Source organism: Pseudorca crassidens, chromosome X (assembly GCF_039906515.1).
Source record: "Pseudorca crassidens isolate mPseCra1 chromosome X, mPseCra1.hap1, whole genome shotgun sequence".
Taxonomy (NCBI): domain Eukaryota; kingdom Metazoa; phylum Chordata; class Mammalia; order Artiodactyla; family Delphinidae; genus Pseudorca; species Pseudorca crassidens.
This window is the reverse complement of record NC_090317.1, coordinates 2837277-2852717: the sequence shown is the minus strand read 5'-3', so window position 1 is coordinate 2852717 and position 15441 is coordinate 2837277. Positions and strand designations below refer to the sequence as shown.

The following is a 15441-nucleotide window of genomic DNA, read 5'->3' as shown; positions in this document are numbered from 1 at the left end:
TGAGAACCCTGCTCCCTAAGGCCAGAAGCACCCTGAGTGGGGATCCCAGCTTCTCCCCTATAAGCCAGGGGCAGGCAGCTGCTGTCCTGGGAGCATCAGCATGGCGGGGGGTTCTCACTGCAGGCCTGCACTCTCCTGGTCAGGGCCCATTTGAAGAGAAGATGCCTGAGCTCTGGTTGTGTAAGGAAAGGTACCCACCTTGTGCTCAATTCCCAACAGCCAGGGCGGGGATGGACAAGAACACGCCATCCTGCTGTTTTTCCTTGCTGCTTTTCATCCACAGTGTTTTTCCCATTCCTAACTTTGGGAGGAACTCATCACTGTCAACGGTAGGCATGTTCCTGTGGGAAAATGCAGACCCCAATGCCTACCCTGTGGCCCGGTTTGACAGTCACATGGGGGGACCAAGGGAAAGACCAATGCACCCAGTAGCTCTTCACTACTCCTTCTCCATCTGTCTGCACACCGCTCCTCCCCGACTCCCCTCTCACTGCCCTCACTTTCTTAGCTTTGCCCTCCTGACTCAAGTGGGCTGGTCCCTTATTGGGGTGCCATGGCTGGGCCACATGGTGCTGACTACGCCGCAGGGATCCCGTGGGTCCCAGATGGATGGACGGATGGATAGATGGACGTAAAGTAAAGCCCCAGAGTCTGAGACGTGCGAGGTGCGCAGCCAACACTGCCCCTCCCCTGTCCCCTTGGGGGACTGCGGTGGACGGACCACTGCGACCCCGAGCCCTCGAAGCAGCCCAGACTGAAGGCAGAAGTGCCCCGGGGTACGCAGTGAGCCAGGCCAGAACCCCCACGGGGCGCGCCGGGGCGGCACGGGCCGTCCCTTCCTCCCGCCGCGCCGCGCATGCTCCATGCCCCCACCCCACCCCACCCCCGCGCCCCGTTCCCACGCCGCCGCCGCCCCGGCCCCGCCCATGCCTCGGCCCCGCTCGTCCGCTCTGGACTGACGGACTGCCGCTCAGAACGCGCCTCCCGAGCGGCGCCCAGCTGCGAGGTCGAGACGCAGCCAGGAGCCCCGCCGCCTCCCCTCCCGGGGGCGCTGACCCGGAGGGCTTCTCGGAGGTGGCAGCCTTGACCTCGAGCCTGCCCGGAGGCTGGGGCAGGGGGAGGAGGGAAGAACAGCCCAGAGGCCCGCGAGCCGCTCTCGGCAGGTGGCCGAGGGTCACCCTAGGAGGTGGCGAGCGTGAGCGCGGAGAGCTGCTGGCTGGCCCTCGGGGCCGCCCCCTTCGCCCGCCGGGGAAGGGCAGCCCGTGTTTCCCAGTTTCTCTCCTCTGACTGCGGTTCGCCGCTGATTCTGGGGCTGGCAGGAGAGCATCCCAACGCCAGGCTGCCTGGTAAGTTTGGATTTCGCGCCTCTGCGTGAGGTCGCAGCACTCCTGCCCAGGGGCACCTGGCGAACCGTCCGCAGGCATGGGCCCTGAGGGTGCCCGGACGTGCGCCTGCAGCTCTCAGGGTTGGGGGTTTGTGCCCCTTGGTGGTATGGAGTGTTGGCGGGGACGAGCACGCCAGGGGAAGGTACAAGAAGAGGAAGCCAGGGGCCGGACGGAAGGACCGCAAGGGCAAGAGCTGAGCTGGCCGAGCGGGAAAGTGTGCGGGGCTGCCATGCAGGGCCAGCTGTGGCAGCCCTCCCGTCCAACAGACAGCTGCGAAGCACGCCTGCGGGCCAGGCTGTGGGCACTGCAGATACTTCCTCAGGGAGCAAAACTGCAAAGCCCTGCTCGGGGGTCCAATTCTAGTGGCAGGACACAGGCAATAAAGAGTCAACGTTTCGGGGCTTCCCTGGTGGCACAGTGGTTGAGGGTCCGCCTGCCAATGCAGGGGACATGGGTTCGTGCCCCGGTCCGGGAAGATCCCACATGCCGCGGAGCGGCTGGGCCCGTGAGCCATGGCCCCTGAGCCTACGCATCCGGAGCCTGTGCTCCGCAACGGGAGAGGCCACAACAGTGAGAGTCCCGCGTACCTCAAAAAAAAAAAAAAAGAAAGAGAGTCAACGTTTCAAATTAAGAATTACAGAGTACGTTAACCAGGGGGAAAAATGGAGCAAGGGAAGGGAGGTGAGCGGTCGGGCTGCGAGTTTAAGTAGTGTGGTTAGAAGGCAACATTTCCAAAAAACTTGAAGGAGGTGAGAGAGCATTCTGGGCAGAGGGAACAGCCAGTGCAAAGGCAGGAGTGGCCTGGTGCGTGGCCGGAGCAGGGAGAGCAGAGGAGGGCGAGGTCAGGAGATGGACACCCCAGGAAGGGCTGGTAGCAGGTGGCCTCTTTCCGTCCGGGTCAGCCTCTGCCCCCGGAAGGGCAGGGCCTGGAGACACGGGTTTCAGAGTTGCTCCTCAGAGCGCTTTGCTTGGCCGGGCAGCAGGGATGGCCCTGGGCTGACCTGGGGCAGCTCCCAGGCTGGATCTCTGCTCCGGGCTGAGGCTGGGCCGCCCACGGCCTGGGGCCTCCGGCCTTTCCACCAGGTGGGTGGCAGGTGACACAGGTCTCAGAGAATGCTGCGTGGGGCTGAGAGGAGGCAGTTGGGGTCTTGAGGTACCAAACACCAGAGGAAGTCGCAGCAGGAAGGAGGAAGCCCAACCCTAGTGGCCCTGCTTGTCCCTCCTCGCAGACGAGAAGGCCCCAATTCCCGATCCGGCCTCAGTGGGCTTACTAGATGCCTTTCCTGTTGTTTGTTTGTTTGTTTTCTGTTTTCTTTTTCTGGGGAACTAGCCCCATCTCGTGGTCTTCCAAAGACATCAACGCTGAAGCCCACTGGCTTCTCCCTTTGGGGGCCACGTCGTTTCAGGCTCTCCCCGTTCCCGCCGCCTCCTCCGCGTATACTCGGCTTTACTTGGGCTGGGCTCAGCGAGCGGCCTGGGAGTCTGCTCCCCTCCGTGGGGCGGACCGGCGTGGGGGGAGCGCCCAGTTACCCTGGCTCCCGGGGCCTTCCCAGCTTCTTGCCCCAGGTGCTGCTCTCTGAGGGACCCTCGCCTGCATGCCCGGTGTCCTACTTCAGAGAATCTGAGCGTCAGGGCCTAGAATCATCCTTCAGCTTCTCCTCCGCTCTGGAGGCCCACCGACGTCAGAGGCTCTCAGGAGAAGCCACTCTCCAGTTCCACAAGCTCCTTCCATATCCTTCCTTCCATTCCTGCTTGGGAGCGTCTCCCTGTTACCACCCCGGGGGAGATCGGGCATTAGGGTCTATGAGGACAGGGCTTGTCGCGTCTCTTTCCAGGATTTGAAATTATGCTGCCTTTGGGGCATTAGGTCTCAAGGATAGACACTGCTGTGTGTGAGCACCTCCTGGCTGGCACCACCGATGGTCTCCGTCTACAGGCGAACCCTGCCCGTGGCGTTTCTCTCGGCAGTCACAGCTCAAGTTTCTTCTCTCTTGGGGGCTTGCACTGCAGCGTGTTTTGGGATGGGGGATTACAGAATAACACCTCTTCTTTTCAGCTTTTCTGTATTTTTCAAAATGGATGGTGACCTGGCAGTACAGTCGTGATAGAGAAAAAACAAGCTTGTGATGTGTTTCAAAACAATTTGATGCTAGTCTAAAAACCCTTGCTGTTATCAGTATTCTTCCCTCCCCACACCTTTAGCTGGTGCAGGTCCCCCTGTGACTGGTGGTGTGTCCCAATGAAACATGTCTGGCCTGTGGACAAAAGGATGAACACTTGACAGCGACGTTAAGTATATTTGCAACTTTGTGCAGCCACCACCACCTTCGACCTCCCAAATATGTTTATCACCCCAAAAAGAAACCCTGTCCTCATGAAGCAGTCACCCCCACACCCCACCCAGTCCCAGGCCCTGGCACCCAGATCTGCTCTCTGACTCTCTGGATTTACCTAGGACTCTCTGGACATGTCATGTGTTTTATAAGATTTAAAGGTTTTTTTTTATAGCGAGCCACAGGACAGTGGCACTCTGGAGAGATGACAGGCAGAAGGAGGGACGGCTGCCACGAGGGATGGCGCACCTGGGTAGGGGTAGCTAGTGGTCCCTGGGCAGTGGCCGGTTTGAACAGTTTCGCAGGCTCTGGTGCGTAGGACCTGTCCTTGGTTGTCTGGTACCTGGCCACTGAGTGTGAGACCCCGATAGGAGGGTTTGGGGTGTGGGTTTAGTGGCCCCAGAGAGAGGGGCTTTGATACGGGAGGTGGGTGGTGGGGGAAACTTCCCAAGTTTAGCAAACTGCTTGCGAAGGCCAAGGAGAAAGAGTTTCTAGTCATAACTTCAAAAGTAGGTCAAGAAAGCCCTTGTGAAATATTGTATTACATCATATAAATAGAACCATGCATGTGTGGCCTTGTGTGCCTGTGTCTGGCTTTTCTCACTTAGCATCATGACACTAGGTTCGTCCACACGGTAGCGTGGATCAGTGTTTCAGCCCTCTTTGGGGCCGAATAGTATTCCATCGTGCGTCCAGACCATGGTTTGTTTTCTGCTCTTCTGTTCATGGACGTTTGGGTTGTTTCCACCTTCGGGCGGTTGTGAAGTGTACCGCAGTTCATTCACATGGATGGACGTTTTTGTGAGAACACTGTTTTCGATTCTTTTGGGCATATACCCAGGAGTGGTTTACTTACTGAAGGACCACTAGACTATTTTCCCTTGTAATTCTGAACACTGTCAAGCAAACAGACGAGTAGAGAGAATAGTCCAACCAAGCCCGCGTACCCACCTCCCAGGGTTAGCAGTGGCCTCCAGCTCCAGCTTGCCTTATTTGCTTGGGTCCCCCCCACCTCGCGCGCTCTCTCTCTCTCTCTCTTCCTCCCTCCCTCCCTCTCTTTCCTTCTGTCTTTTGTATTTGCTGAAGCACTTTAAAGTCACTTCACACGCCCTTTTCTCCCCAAATGGTGCGAATGTGTCTCTTGAAAAGGACATTTTCTTCCATGACCTGGTGCCACTACCCATCCAACACATGGGCAGCAGTGGCCCCGCTCTCACCCTCCACTCTCCACAATGCCTTTGACTCCTCTTTTGTTCACGCCAGCATCTCATCAAAGACTCCCATTGCACTTGGCTGTTGGCCCCTTAACTCTCTTCATCCAGAACAATCTCCCTACCCAGCCTCCTCTTTCCCCCGTGACACTGATTTGCAGAGGAGACCAGGGAACAGCCCACCTTCTGCATCGGGTGCCTCCCTTGTGGTGCCTTTAACTGGTCTCTCTGTCCCCAGGGTCCTCTGTAAACTGGATGCTGGGTCCCAAGGCTGCATTAGAATCAAGTCAGGCTTTGGCAAGAGCCCTCCTGGGCATCCCCACCAAGGGGATGTCCCACTTCCGTCCCACCATTAGGTTCGCTTCCTCTCTTGTGACCAGCAGTAAACGGGGAAGACATCATGTGGCCGACCCTTCCCCCTCAGCCTTCATCTAATGGTTTTGGCATCCAAAATCTCTCTGATTAGTATAAACTTCTCCATCAGACATGCATTCATTTATTTATTCTGGGCTAGTGTTAACTGACAGCTCATCACAGGTGATAAGGGAATTTGGGGCGATTTAACTTGTTCTGAGGACCCCATCCCCTTGCCCTCTCTCCTGGGGCAAAAACAGGCCGTGATGCCCACTCCGCCCTCCCCCTGCCACTGCCTGTCTCCTCCACTCCTCCGCCCGTGACTCCCATGTTGTGGCCGCCAGTTGGGTGGACATATCCTTGGAGCAAACCTTCTTTTGCCCCATTGTCTTCCGGCATTGAGGGCTGGTGTGGAGAAATCTGGTTCTGTCCACTTGGTTGGTGACACGCTCCTCCTGCCTTAGCGTGAGCCCCGGGCAGCCTCACCTTCTCCCCCTCCCACCCCCTCACCCCGCTCCAATTTTCAGCACCATGACCGTGCAGCTAGGGCCCCTCTCAGGGCCGGGTATGGGCCATGCCATTGGCCAGCTACTCTCTTTATTCACCCCCAGCCTGCAGCTCTCAGCCTGAACGCTATCCCTCCCCCAGCGATGGGGGACCCTCCCTCTTGCATCCCACTAGCTTGGTCTTTCTCTTTCCTTGAGAGCAAGTCTGTTTGCAGGTGAAGGAGGTATGTGTGTTTGGAGTTTTTCTTGTTGTTGTTTTTTTAATTTAATTTAATTTAATTTTTGTATACAACAGGTTCTTATTAGTTCTCTATTTTATACACAGTAGTGTATATATCTCAATCCTAAACTCCCAATTCATCCCACCACCATCACCCTCCCCCTGGAGTTTTTCTTTAAGAACCCCGACCTCAGGGGGCAAGGGGGCAGCAGTGGGGCTTCCAGGGATGGCTAGAAAGTCAGGATTGGGGTGCTGGTCACGTGGGAGGAGGGCTGAGAGAGGAAGGAAATGAGAAAAAGGAAAGAAGAAACACACTCCCTTGAAAGCCTGGCTAGGCAGGCCCAGCACGAGGAGACAGAATCCTTGTCTGGTGAAGAGAGGGGACAGAAGCTCAGTTTGAGAAAGTGCTATGGATTGAATTGTGTCTGCCCCCGCAAAAGATATGCTGAAGTCCTGTCCCCCAGCAGCTCTGATTGGGACCCTATCTGGACAAGGTCACACTCGGCGCATGGGCTCAGCTCACACCTGGCTCGCTCCGCATTAGTGTCTCTGCGCCCCTGCGATGGCAGCCATGCTCCTGATGGCCAGACGCAAGGTGAGTGGGGCTCCCTGACTGTGGGCGGCATCTCCCCCAGCAGCCTCTCTCTGCCGCTTCCTCCTGTCCCATCCTCACAGCTATTGCCGAGCTCTCCAGGGACCCCCCCACCCCATGTTTAGTTGCTACCAGCTCATCCTGGGGCCCACGGAGGTGAATTCCCCTGAAGCCACAGCAATGGGTTGTTTTAGGTGCCAGTATCTTTTGAGGACGTGTCTGTGTACTTCACCAAGACAGAATGGAAGCTTCTGGATCTCAGACAAAGGATGCTCTACAAGCGAGTGATGCTGGAGAACTACCGCCACTTGGTGTCACTGGGTAAGGGCCTCACACACAGCCAGGCTCCCGCCCTGTGTCTGAGCTGTGTATTTCTGAGCGTCTTTGCTAGTTGGTTACTGTGAGTCCAAGAACACGTGCATTTCCCCATCAGGTCAGTAACCTATTGATGCCCAGCTTTTACCTCAGTAGCACAGCGTTTAGCTAAATGGTCTGGGCTTGAAGGTGTTTTAGGTAAATGTGTGGGCCCCCGTCAAACTTATTTTGATATAAAATCACGAGTTAGCTAAATCTCTTCTACCCAAAAGATAGATGCAAATTAGCCTTGAATATTCATATACATCAAGGTGTACTTATTCCATTTTTACCAAGGTTGCCTTTTACGTTCGTTTCATGTTCTAGGGTTTTCAAGCATCTGTTCCTTGCATCAAGCCACAGAGAGCCCAGGACATAGAGGCCCAGGACTTGGAGAAACGGGAAAGAGCTGGGGCAGGCTCCCCCACTGCGCCCCTGCCTTCGGGGTTGAAGGGGATCCTTTTGTTCTGTTTCTTCTTTTAAACTCTACAGATTCCACCTCAGTCATCTAACCCCACAGAAGGAGACTAGCTTCTTCCCCTTGGTTGTTTTTGGCCCTTATCAGGCAGATCTGGGGTTCCCCAGGGAAGTTGTGGATTCCTCAGTGGAGTCTGGCATAAGGAACAGAGACATCTACTGTGTTTGATGGTGAAACAGGGGGCTTTGGCTTTCGGGACACAGGCAGCCCTTCAGCTCTGTCTGCTTCTTGATACTCCCTGGGGCCTTGCTCCAACCCTCTGTTTGTCCTTCAGGGTCTCCACACTGATCCCCCATTTCCCACAGGCCATCCCGTCCTGCAGGCCAAATAATAACATCATTATCCTCTTGGGCTGAATCACCACCTACTTAAGATTCACCATGCATGCCTGGCCCCTGTACACTCAGAGCACCTTTCGTCCTTAGAGGGACTCTGCCGTTTCTCTGGACCTTCCCAGTGGCACTTTCTAGAGAGTTCTTCATTCTCTGTTCCTGAAGATATTAATGCTGGACTGAGTCCAGGAGTGACTAACCTGCTTCCTTTCCATGGACAGGGTTTTCATCCTCCAAGCCTCACCTGGTCTCCCGGCTAGAGCGAGGAGAGGGGCCCTGGGTAGCAGACGTCCACAGGATGGGGACCACCACAGGGATGCAGGCAGGTGAGTGAGGGCCACTTTGTCAGCTTGCCGAAGCCATTGGCAAAGAACAGCAGCTGATGGAGGGTGGCATGGCCACTTCGGGTGGGACATTCTCTTTCATGGCGGATTTAAATCTGTCATGGAGTCCCCTGTCTCATACCAGCTCTGATATTTCTAGCTCGTTGCCATCTCCTCCCCTCTTGCCCTCCTGTCTGCTGATGGTTATCTTGCTTCTTCTCCCTTGTCCTCAATTCCTGGTTCAGCTCTTCTCAGCCTTGGAGTGAGGGTGAGGGTGAAGAACCAACCTAAATAGAGACCCAGGGAGGGAGTGACACTGGTTGGTGCTCTCTGTCTTTACAGGTGACAGGATGAAGAGCAAACCGATAATTTCAAAGCAGAAAACTTGTTCAGAAGAACTCGCAGGGGCTGACCTTCAGGGTGGCAACAAGGGCCAGGTAGCCGGGCAGTCAGAGGAAACACTTGAGCACAGACGGAAACATGCTTATTGTCCACAGACAGCTTTCAGCAGGGGTGACCCTCCCAGGGAGAAAGGCCAAGGCAGCTCCCCAGGTGAGGAAAGAGAGATACAGAGAAGTAGCTGCAGAGGTAGACAGGGTTTGGTTCTAAGGCGGCAGGGTTCCAAAGGTGCAGAGAAACAGTTCCTGTGTCAGCAGTGTGGGAAATCCTTCAGCCGGAGCTCCAACCTCATCAAGCACCGGATCATCCACAGTGGCGAGAAACCCTACGAGTGCGGCGAGTGCGGCAAACTCTTCCGGCGCAGCTTCGCACTCCTGGAGCACCAGCGCATCCACAGTGGTGAGAAGCCCTATGTGTGCGGCGAGTGCGGGAAGACTTTCACACGCAGCTCCAACCTCATCAAGCACCAGATCATCCACAGTGGTGAGAAGCCCTACGAGTGTGGCGAGTGCGGGAAACTCTTCCGGCGCAGCTTCGCGCTCCTTGAGCACCAGCGCATCCACAGTGGCGAGCGGCCCTACACGTGCAGCGTGTGCAGCAAGGCCTTCAGCAGGAGCTCCAACCTCATCGAGCACCAGCGCACACACAGCGGCGAGAAGCCCTACACGTGCAGCCAGTGCCTGAAAGCCTTCAAGGGCATCTCCCAGCTCATTCACCACCAGCGCATCCACAGTGGGGAGAAGCCATTCGAGTGCAAGGAGTGTGGGAAGGCCTTCCGGGGGCGCTCGGGCCTCAGCCAGCACCGGCGGGTGCACAGCGGCGAGAAGCCCTATGAGTGCAGCGAGTGCGGGAAGACCTTCAGCCGGCGATCCAACCTCTTCAAGCACCAGGTGGTGCACAGTGAGGAGAGACCCTACAAGTGTCAAGACTGCAGGAGGGCGTTCCGCAGCGGCTCCGTCCTCCTGGAGCACCGGCGCACCCACGGCAGCCTGCGGCCCAGCGCCTGCGGCCACTGCGGCCAGGCTTCCAAAGGGAAACCGCAGCTCGGCCGGAAGCCAGAAACTCACTGCAGAAGGAAGCTCTCGGAGGGAAGCAACTCAGAAAAGGCACCGGCCTGCCTGGCCCTCTGGAGAGCCACTGCGGAGCCCCGCCCCGAAGACGAGAAACTCCGTCCAGACTCCGCCCACGCCACCGCCCCCAGCTCCTTCTGACGGGGTGCACCGTGGGAGGGCTGGCTTTAAAATGAGGCCCACGTTCCCCACCTCAACCCCCTCCCTTTGCTCGTTGATGCTGCTGCAATGGAAGCACCTAATGCGCCGCAGGCAGACGGGCCCCTGTGCCCGTGCCAGCTCCTGTGCGGTGCGCACGGGCGTGTGTGTGCCGCCAAGGTGCACGCACGTTTGTATTCCACCCTGGAGCCGCTGAAACTGCTCTTGCCCCATGTGCCTGGGGCCTGAGTGCTGTGGGTGGGAGGGAGCGGGTGCCTTCAATTAGGGAGGAGTGGGGGCCTTCACTTCACCCAAAGACTTGTTAGCGTTTCCAGGTAGAAGACACGAAAAGCACTTTAATCCTTTAATAGCTTAATAGTGGGAGGGACCTGAGGGCATTCAAAATTTGTGGGCTCCACAGCGAGGCTGTGGCTGGCCTGTGACATCACCTAAAATTCATCAAGAAATGGTCTGCAAAAGGACTCAGGCAACTGCGCGTGCCCGCGTCGGCAGCCCCCGGAGAGTGGCATCTCCTCGGCAGGAAGGCACAGGACAGCTCGCTTCTGGGAGGAGCGGCCCCAGACCCAATCTTCTGGGAGCTCAGGGGATTCTGCCAGATGGCTGGCCTGGGCCCTGCGGAGAGGCTGAGGCCTGGAGACTCTCGGCTTCTCCGCCCCAAGAGAGGAGCCCTTTGGCTCTGGTCCCTCCCAGCTGCCACCAGCTGCCCTGCTGCCTTTGGTCTCCTCCCCGCACCCTGAGCCCCGGAGCTCACCCCACCTGCTGCCTTCAGACTCTGCCTGCAAAGGCCGCACTGGCCTCTCTGCCCCTTCTCTCCACCCTCAGTGCCTAAAGCTCCAAAGTTAGCTGCTCCCCCTGCAGCAGCCGTCCCTTGTGGCTGGTGCCAGATCAGGAGGAAAGCGGCCGGCTGAGGAATTTGCACAGAGCGTGCCCAGTAATGGCTCTCTCTCCTCAGCTCTCTTTCATGTGACATTGCTTAAAATATTAGAGGTTCAGTTGCTTTGAATGTTTTTGCCTTCAGGGGTAATGTAAGTCAAAAATAGAGATTTTTGCCATATGGAAGTGTCAGGTAATCACTCCTTAAATAAGAATCTGTCCAGCTCTCTGAGAAGGCCTCAGGCAGGAGAGAGGGGGCCGCCCCAGGCCTGACACCAGTTAGCATGCTGGCCCCTCCTCTCACTCCCCCGCCCCCGGCCTTAGCCCCGTAGGGACACGGTGGACCCTTCAATGGCACTTTACGGCAGGCCATGGGAGACTCTCCAGGGAGACCTCGTGCTGCTGTGGGGGGGGGGGGGGCAGCTGCTGGCAGGTTCCACCCTGTCCTGCTCACACTGTCCCCAGAGCTGGGACCAGGAGCTCTGCCACTTGCCATTCTCAGCCCGGCATCCCAGTTGGCTCGCCACCTCCTTCCAGCCCCCTTCACCACCGCCACAGGCTGCCCGAGGGCAGGTGGATGTGATGGGGGCCCCCCACTGGGCCTTTGAGAAGAGCGCACTTTCCCTGCCAGACAGGGAGGGCCAGACACCATCAGGAGGGTGTGGGAAAGCCTGGAAATACAGGGCTCCTTCTGCCCATGCTGCTTGGAGCTCCAACTGCTAGGACAACTCCAGAAGTGAGAGAGACAGAGAGAGAGATCGAGGAGTTTTATATAGATAGAGAAGTTTTATATAGATATATTAAAATGACTGTACACACTTGTGACTTATGGAAAGTTCCAGAGTTGTAACTTGCTCTTGTCTCATAGCCTCCTTGTGCTGTGCGTGTCACGTTTTCTTTGAGCCCAGAGCTTGGCACTTAGTAAATACTTGTGAAATGAGTGTTGCCCCCTTAGCACATTGAACTCAGGTTCTAGACCACAGTCGGCTCCAGCCTTACCTTGCAGCAGTGGAAAGCATCTGCAGCCTTGGGTTTTCCGATAGTAAAAGAAGTATTAGGAGCGGTGTCTTTGCAATCCATGGTAAGGTAGCTGGGAAGCGTGTGTTTATATGAGGTGCCCACAATGTTTGCTCAGCCGGCGGCAGGGCTTCAGTAAACCAGTCCCCACGCAGGGCAGGGGATGGTGCCTGAGGCCTTGTGCTCGGGCTCCGGTCTCTTTTTTGTTCAGCCGGAGCTGCTTAGGATTGGGGCAACAATTGCTACGTGACAGACCCCGGTAAGAGCATAGATCCATGCGCACTGCTGCCCATTTCCATCGCTCTAGGAAGTGAACAGTTCCGCTCTTATGGGCCAGTCAGTAACCAACTTTTAATAAAGAAGAGTTGTATCTCCCCAGCATAGCATCATCCCATTGGTTCTACTGGATAAGCTAACTCGATTTTTAATGTAAGTGCCTTTTTTTCACCTTGGACCCACCCAGAGATGACTAGATACTGGGGGCTGGGGTCGTGATGTCCAGTGCTTTCAACAGAAAGTGGACTTGCCGGGAGCGATGCCAGGCACCTGCACTCCGGTCTCGGAGTGCCCTGAAAGGCTCCAAGGTCTCCAAATTCTTACCCGGGTGCATGGCATTTCTAATAGTAGTGCAGCTTTGCTTTGTCCGTTCTGCATCTAACCTCACTCCTGATCATTAGACGTTTACTCTGATGCAGGTTTTTTTGTTTGGTTTTTTTTTGTTGTTTGTTTTGTTTTTGTTTTTGTTTTTGCGGTACGCGGGCCTCTCACTGCTGTGGCCTCTCCCGTTGCGGAGCACAGGCTCCGGACGCGCAGGCTCAGCGGCCACGGCTCACGGGCCCAGCCGCTCCGCGGCACGTGGGATCCTCCCGGACCGGGGCACGAACCCGCGTCCCCTGCATCGGCAGGCGGACTCTCAACCGCTGCGCCACCAGGGAAGCCCCTGATACAGTTCTGAGTATCGTTTTCTTTTAGATGTGGTCATCAATCAGATGTGCAACAGGGTGTGAACGGGTGTCGCATGGGATCAGCCAGAGAGTGTCTGGAGAGGACGCTTGCATTTTTCCCTCTACAGTGCCTTGAAATAGGTCTCCCACCAGGCAGGGTGGGGGACCGTGATGGTGGCCCACACTTGCTTTCTGACGACGACTGGAGTATAAAAGCTGAGACTCTTGGGGGATGTTCTGTCTGCTTTCCAGGCCCCCCCCACCACCACCACCACAACATCCCTGGATGCCAGCCCCTTCACACTTCTGGACTGGGCTTCCGCTCCAGAGATGAACTTGCAGGATGCTGGACCAGCCCATAGCACATCATTTGCTCTTTGAAACTTCGGACACTTTTCAAGAGCTGTTTAAGTGCCGTGGCAGTATCTTCACGTAACTGTTAAACTGTCCCACCTGAATTCATTTACTTTGGGTGCAGACAAATAAGGAATGTCTGGGTGTTGGCCTTGAATGACACCCTCTGGTGGAGACGGCATCTATTGCGGTTTGAAGTAATGGCTAGCAATTGGGTGAAAGGTCTCAGGAAAGGCCGCTGACCTAGACGTGGGGGTGAAGACGAGAGAGCATGTGGGCGCCCCTTGGCCCCTGCAAAGGGAAGGTGGGAACCCTTGAAGTGGAGCTGCACGGGGACCAAGGGCAGCCACCCTGAAACAGCATGGATGGTGTCTTAGGACCTTTGCTTAGATTGCCTGCAAGACTAGCTCTACTTTGTGAAGCTGCCAGGACCCCCCCCCCCTTCACTCCCTTCCTCAGTGGCGGGACACAGTGGCTTTCAGTTGGGGCTGCTAAGTCTACGCCTGGCTAGGTAGCAAGGGGTAACACGCCGTCTCTGGAGGTCAGGGTAGGACTAAGTAGCAGGTGAACTCTCAGGACAGGAAGCAGAGGTCGAGGGACTTCCAGTGGGTTGGAGTAAAGCACAGGGAACGTGTGGTGCTTTCAGGAACCCTAGAAGGACAGAGGGCTTTCTGTAGGGCAGTCGTAGGGTAAAAGGTCATTAGAACCAGAGGGCAGAGAGCCAGGGATGCCAGATGAAGAAGTTTGGTCTCTAGCTGGTTCCTGAGGAGGAGCAATTTTTTTTAAAACATGAAAGAATTATTCTAAGATCAAGGAGGAAAAAAGTTGACGCAGATGATAACTGCTGGAGTGTGTGAATTTACACATGGATGACCACCAAGCATACACACTAGAGTCACCTAGACAGCTCTGATGCTCACTGGCTGTTCACCCACGGGAATGAATGGCGGCAGCCCGCCACTCACGATGCTTTGACGTGAGCAACCTCAAATGGCACTTTGGGGAACTCCCACTTGCCCTGGAGTTATGACAAATATCTGGAAAACTTAGATCGTTTTCTCTCATGCTAGCCTCAGTGTGTGCATGACTTCACAACACAGGGGCCCTCCAGGATTTGAAGGTTGCTGTTTCTTCATCTTTCTTGACAGCCTTATAGACGTATAATTGGTGTACAAGAAACTGCACATATTTAAATTGTACAATTGGATGAGTTTTGACGGGTATCCACCTGTAAGACCATCACAGCAATGAAGACGGTAAACATACGCCCATCACCCTGGAGAGTCGCCTTGTCCCCCGGGTGAGCCCTCCTTCCTGCCCCTTCCTCCCCCCACCCCGTCCCCACAACCACTGCCCTTTCTATCAGTACACATTAGTTTGCCTTTTCTAGAATTCTGTGTTAATGGAATCATGCAGTATGCACTCTTCTTGCCTGGCCTCTTAGTATAATGATTTTGAAGTTCATCCTGGGTGTCGTGTGTATATCAATCCTTCGTTTTCTATTGCTGAGTACTATTCCATTGTGTGGACGGACCACAATGTCTGTTGAGGGACATTTGGGTTGTTTCCAGGTTTGGGCCTTCACAAGTAAAGCTGCTGTGAACATTTGTGTGCAAGTTTTTGTGTGGACAGATGTTTTCCTTTCTCTTGGGTATATAGCTAGGAGTGGAATTGCTGGGTCACGTGGTAACTCTGTGTTCAACTGGTTTCCAAAGCAGTCTCAGCATGCTACCTTCGCACCAGCAGTGTATGAGGGGTCCGCTTTTCCATGTCGCCCCCAACACTTGTTTTTGTCCATCTTCTTGATTCTAGGCCTCCTGGTGGGCGTGAAGTGCTATCACGTTGGTTTTGATTTGCATTTCCCTGCTGACTAACGATGTGAGCACCTTTTAGCGTCCTTGTCAGCCACACTCACATCTTCCTGGGCGATGTGTCCCATCAAATCGTTCGCCTCCTCCTCTGTGTCTGTGTCTCCTCTCCTGTCTCCTGCAAGGGTGTCTGTCATTGGATTTTGGACCCACCCAGCTAATCCAGGAGGACCTCATCTCAAGGTTTGTCGTATGTCTGCAGAGACCCTTTCTCCAAATAAGGTCACATTCACAGAGTCCAGGTATTAGGACATGGAGGCCCCCATTTAGAGACAGGAAGATTCCGAAGCCCAGGGAGCTGGGGAGGGAGGGGGGCAGTGTGCAGGGGCGGCGTGTAGGGTCAGAGGCCATGACGAGAAGAGGATATGCCAAGCATCTAGGCCAGGGTTCCAAGCAGCAGGAGCTGTATCATAGCTGACGCTCACTGCCCAGCTGCTATGTGCCCAGCCCTGGGTGCGATCCATCCTCCTGGCACCACTGTACTGTTTCCATTTTACAAAGGAGGAAACTGAGGTTGACCTGTGAGGTAATTCTTCCGGTCACAGAGTTGGGGAACAGGGTGGGTAGGGGCAGGGCCCAGCACCCAGGCTCTCCCACGGCAGAATCTGCTCACATCACCAAGAGCCGAGGCTCCCTCCCGACTGCCCGGGCCAGGGTAGGCACATGTGA

General features: G+C 55.7%; 1 protein-coding gene across 5 annotated transcripts; it reads left to right on the top strand.

Annotated features, from left to right (window-relative positions):
- The first annotated feature begins 921 nt into the window (after positions 1 to 921).
- On the top strand, positions 922 to 14520 carry ZFP92 (ZFP92 zinc finger protein). 5 transcript variants are annotated; one of them, XM_067722331.1, is made up of 5 exons: positions 922 to 1346; positions 6504 to 6604; positions 6796 to 6922; positions 7987 to 8091; positions 8431 to 14520. In XM_067722331.1, exons 2-5 carry the CDS (start codon positions 6572 to 6574, stop codon positions 9696 to 9698), a joined length of 1533 nt encoding a protein of 510 aa, XP_067578432.1. In that variant the 5' UTR covers positions 922 to 1346; positions 6504 to 6571; the 3' UTR covers positions 9699 to 14520. The 5 variants fall into 5 exon arrangements, with proteins under 5 accessions (XP_067578432.1, XP_067578429.1, XP_067578428.1 ...); XM_067722328.1 differs by having other exon boundaries at positions 6477 to 6604; XM_067722327.1 differs by having other exon boundaries at positions 6474 to 6604.
- Positions 14521 to 15441: the final 921 nt, after the last annotated feature.

Excerpts from the sequence above, each read along its gene's own strand:
- ZFP92 (XM_067722331.1), top strand. The coding sequence starts at position 6,572 with ATGGCAGCCATGCTCCTGATGGCCAGACGCAAG. Across the intron at positions 6,923-7,986 it reads CCGCCACTTGGTGTCACTGG|GGTTTTCATCCTCCAAGCCT; the intron begins GTAAGGGCCTCA and ends TTCCATGGACAG. Across the intron at positions 8,092-8,430 it reads CACCACAGGGATGCAGGCAG|GTGACAGGATGAAGAGCAAA; the intron begins GTGAGTGAGGGC and ends CTGTCTTTACAG.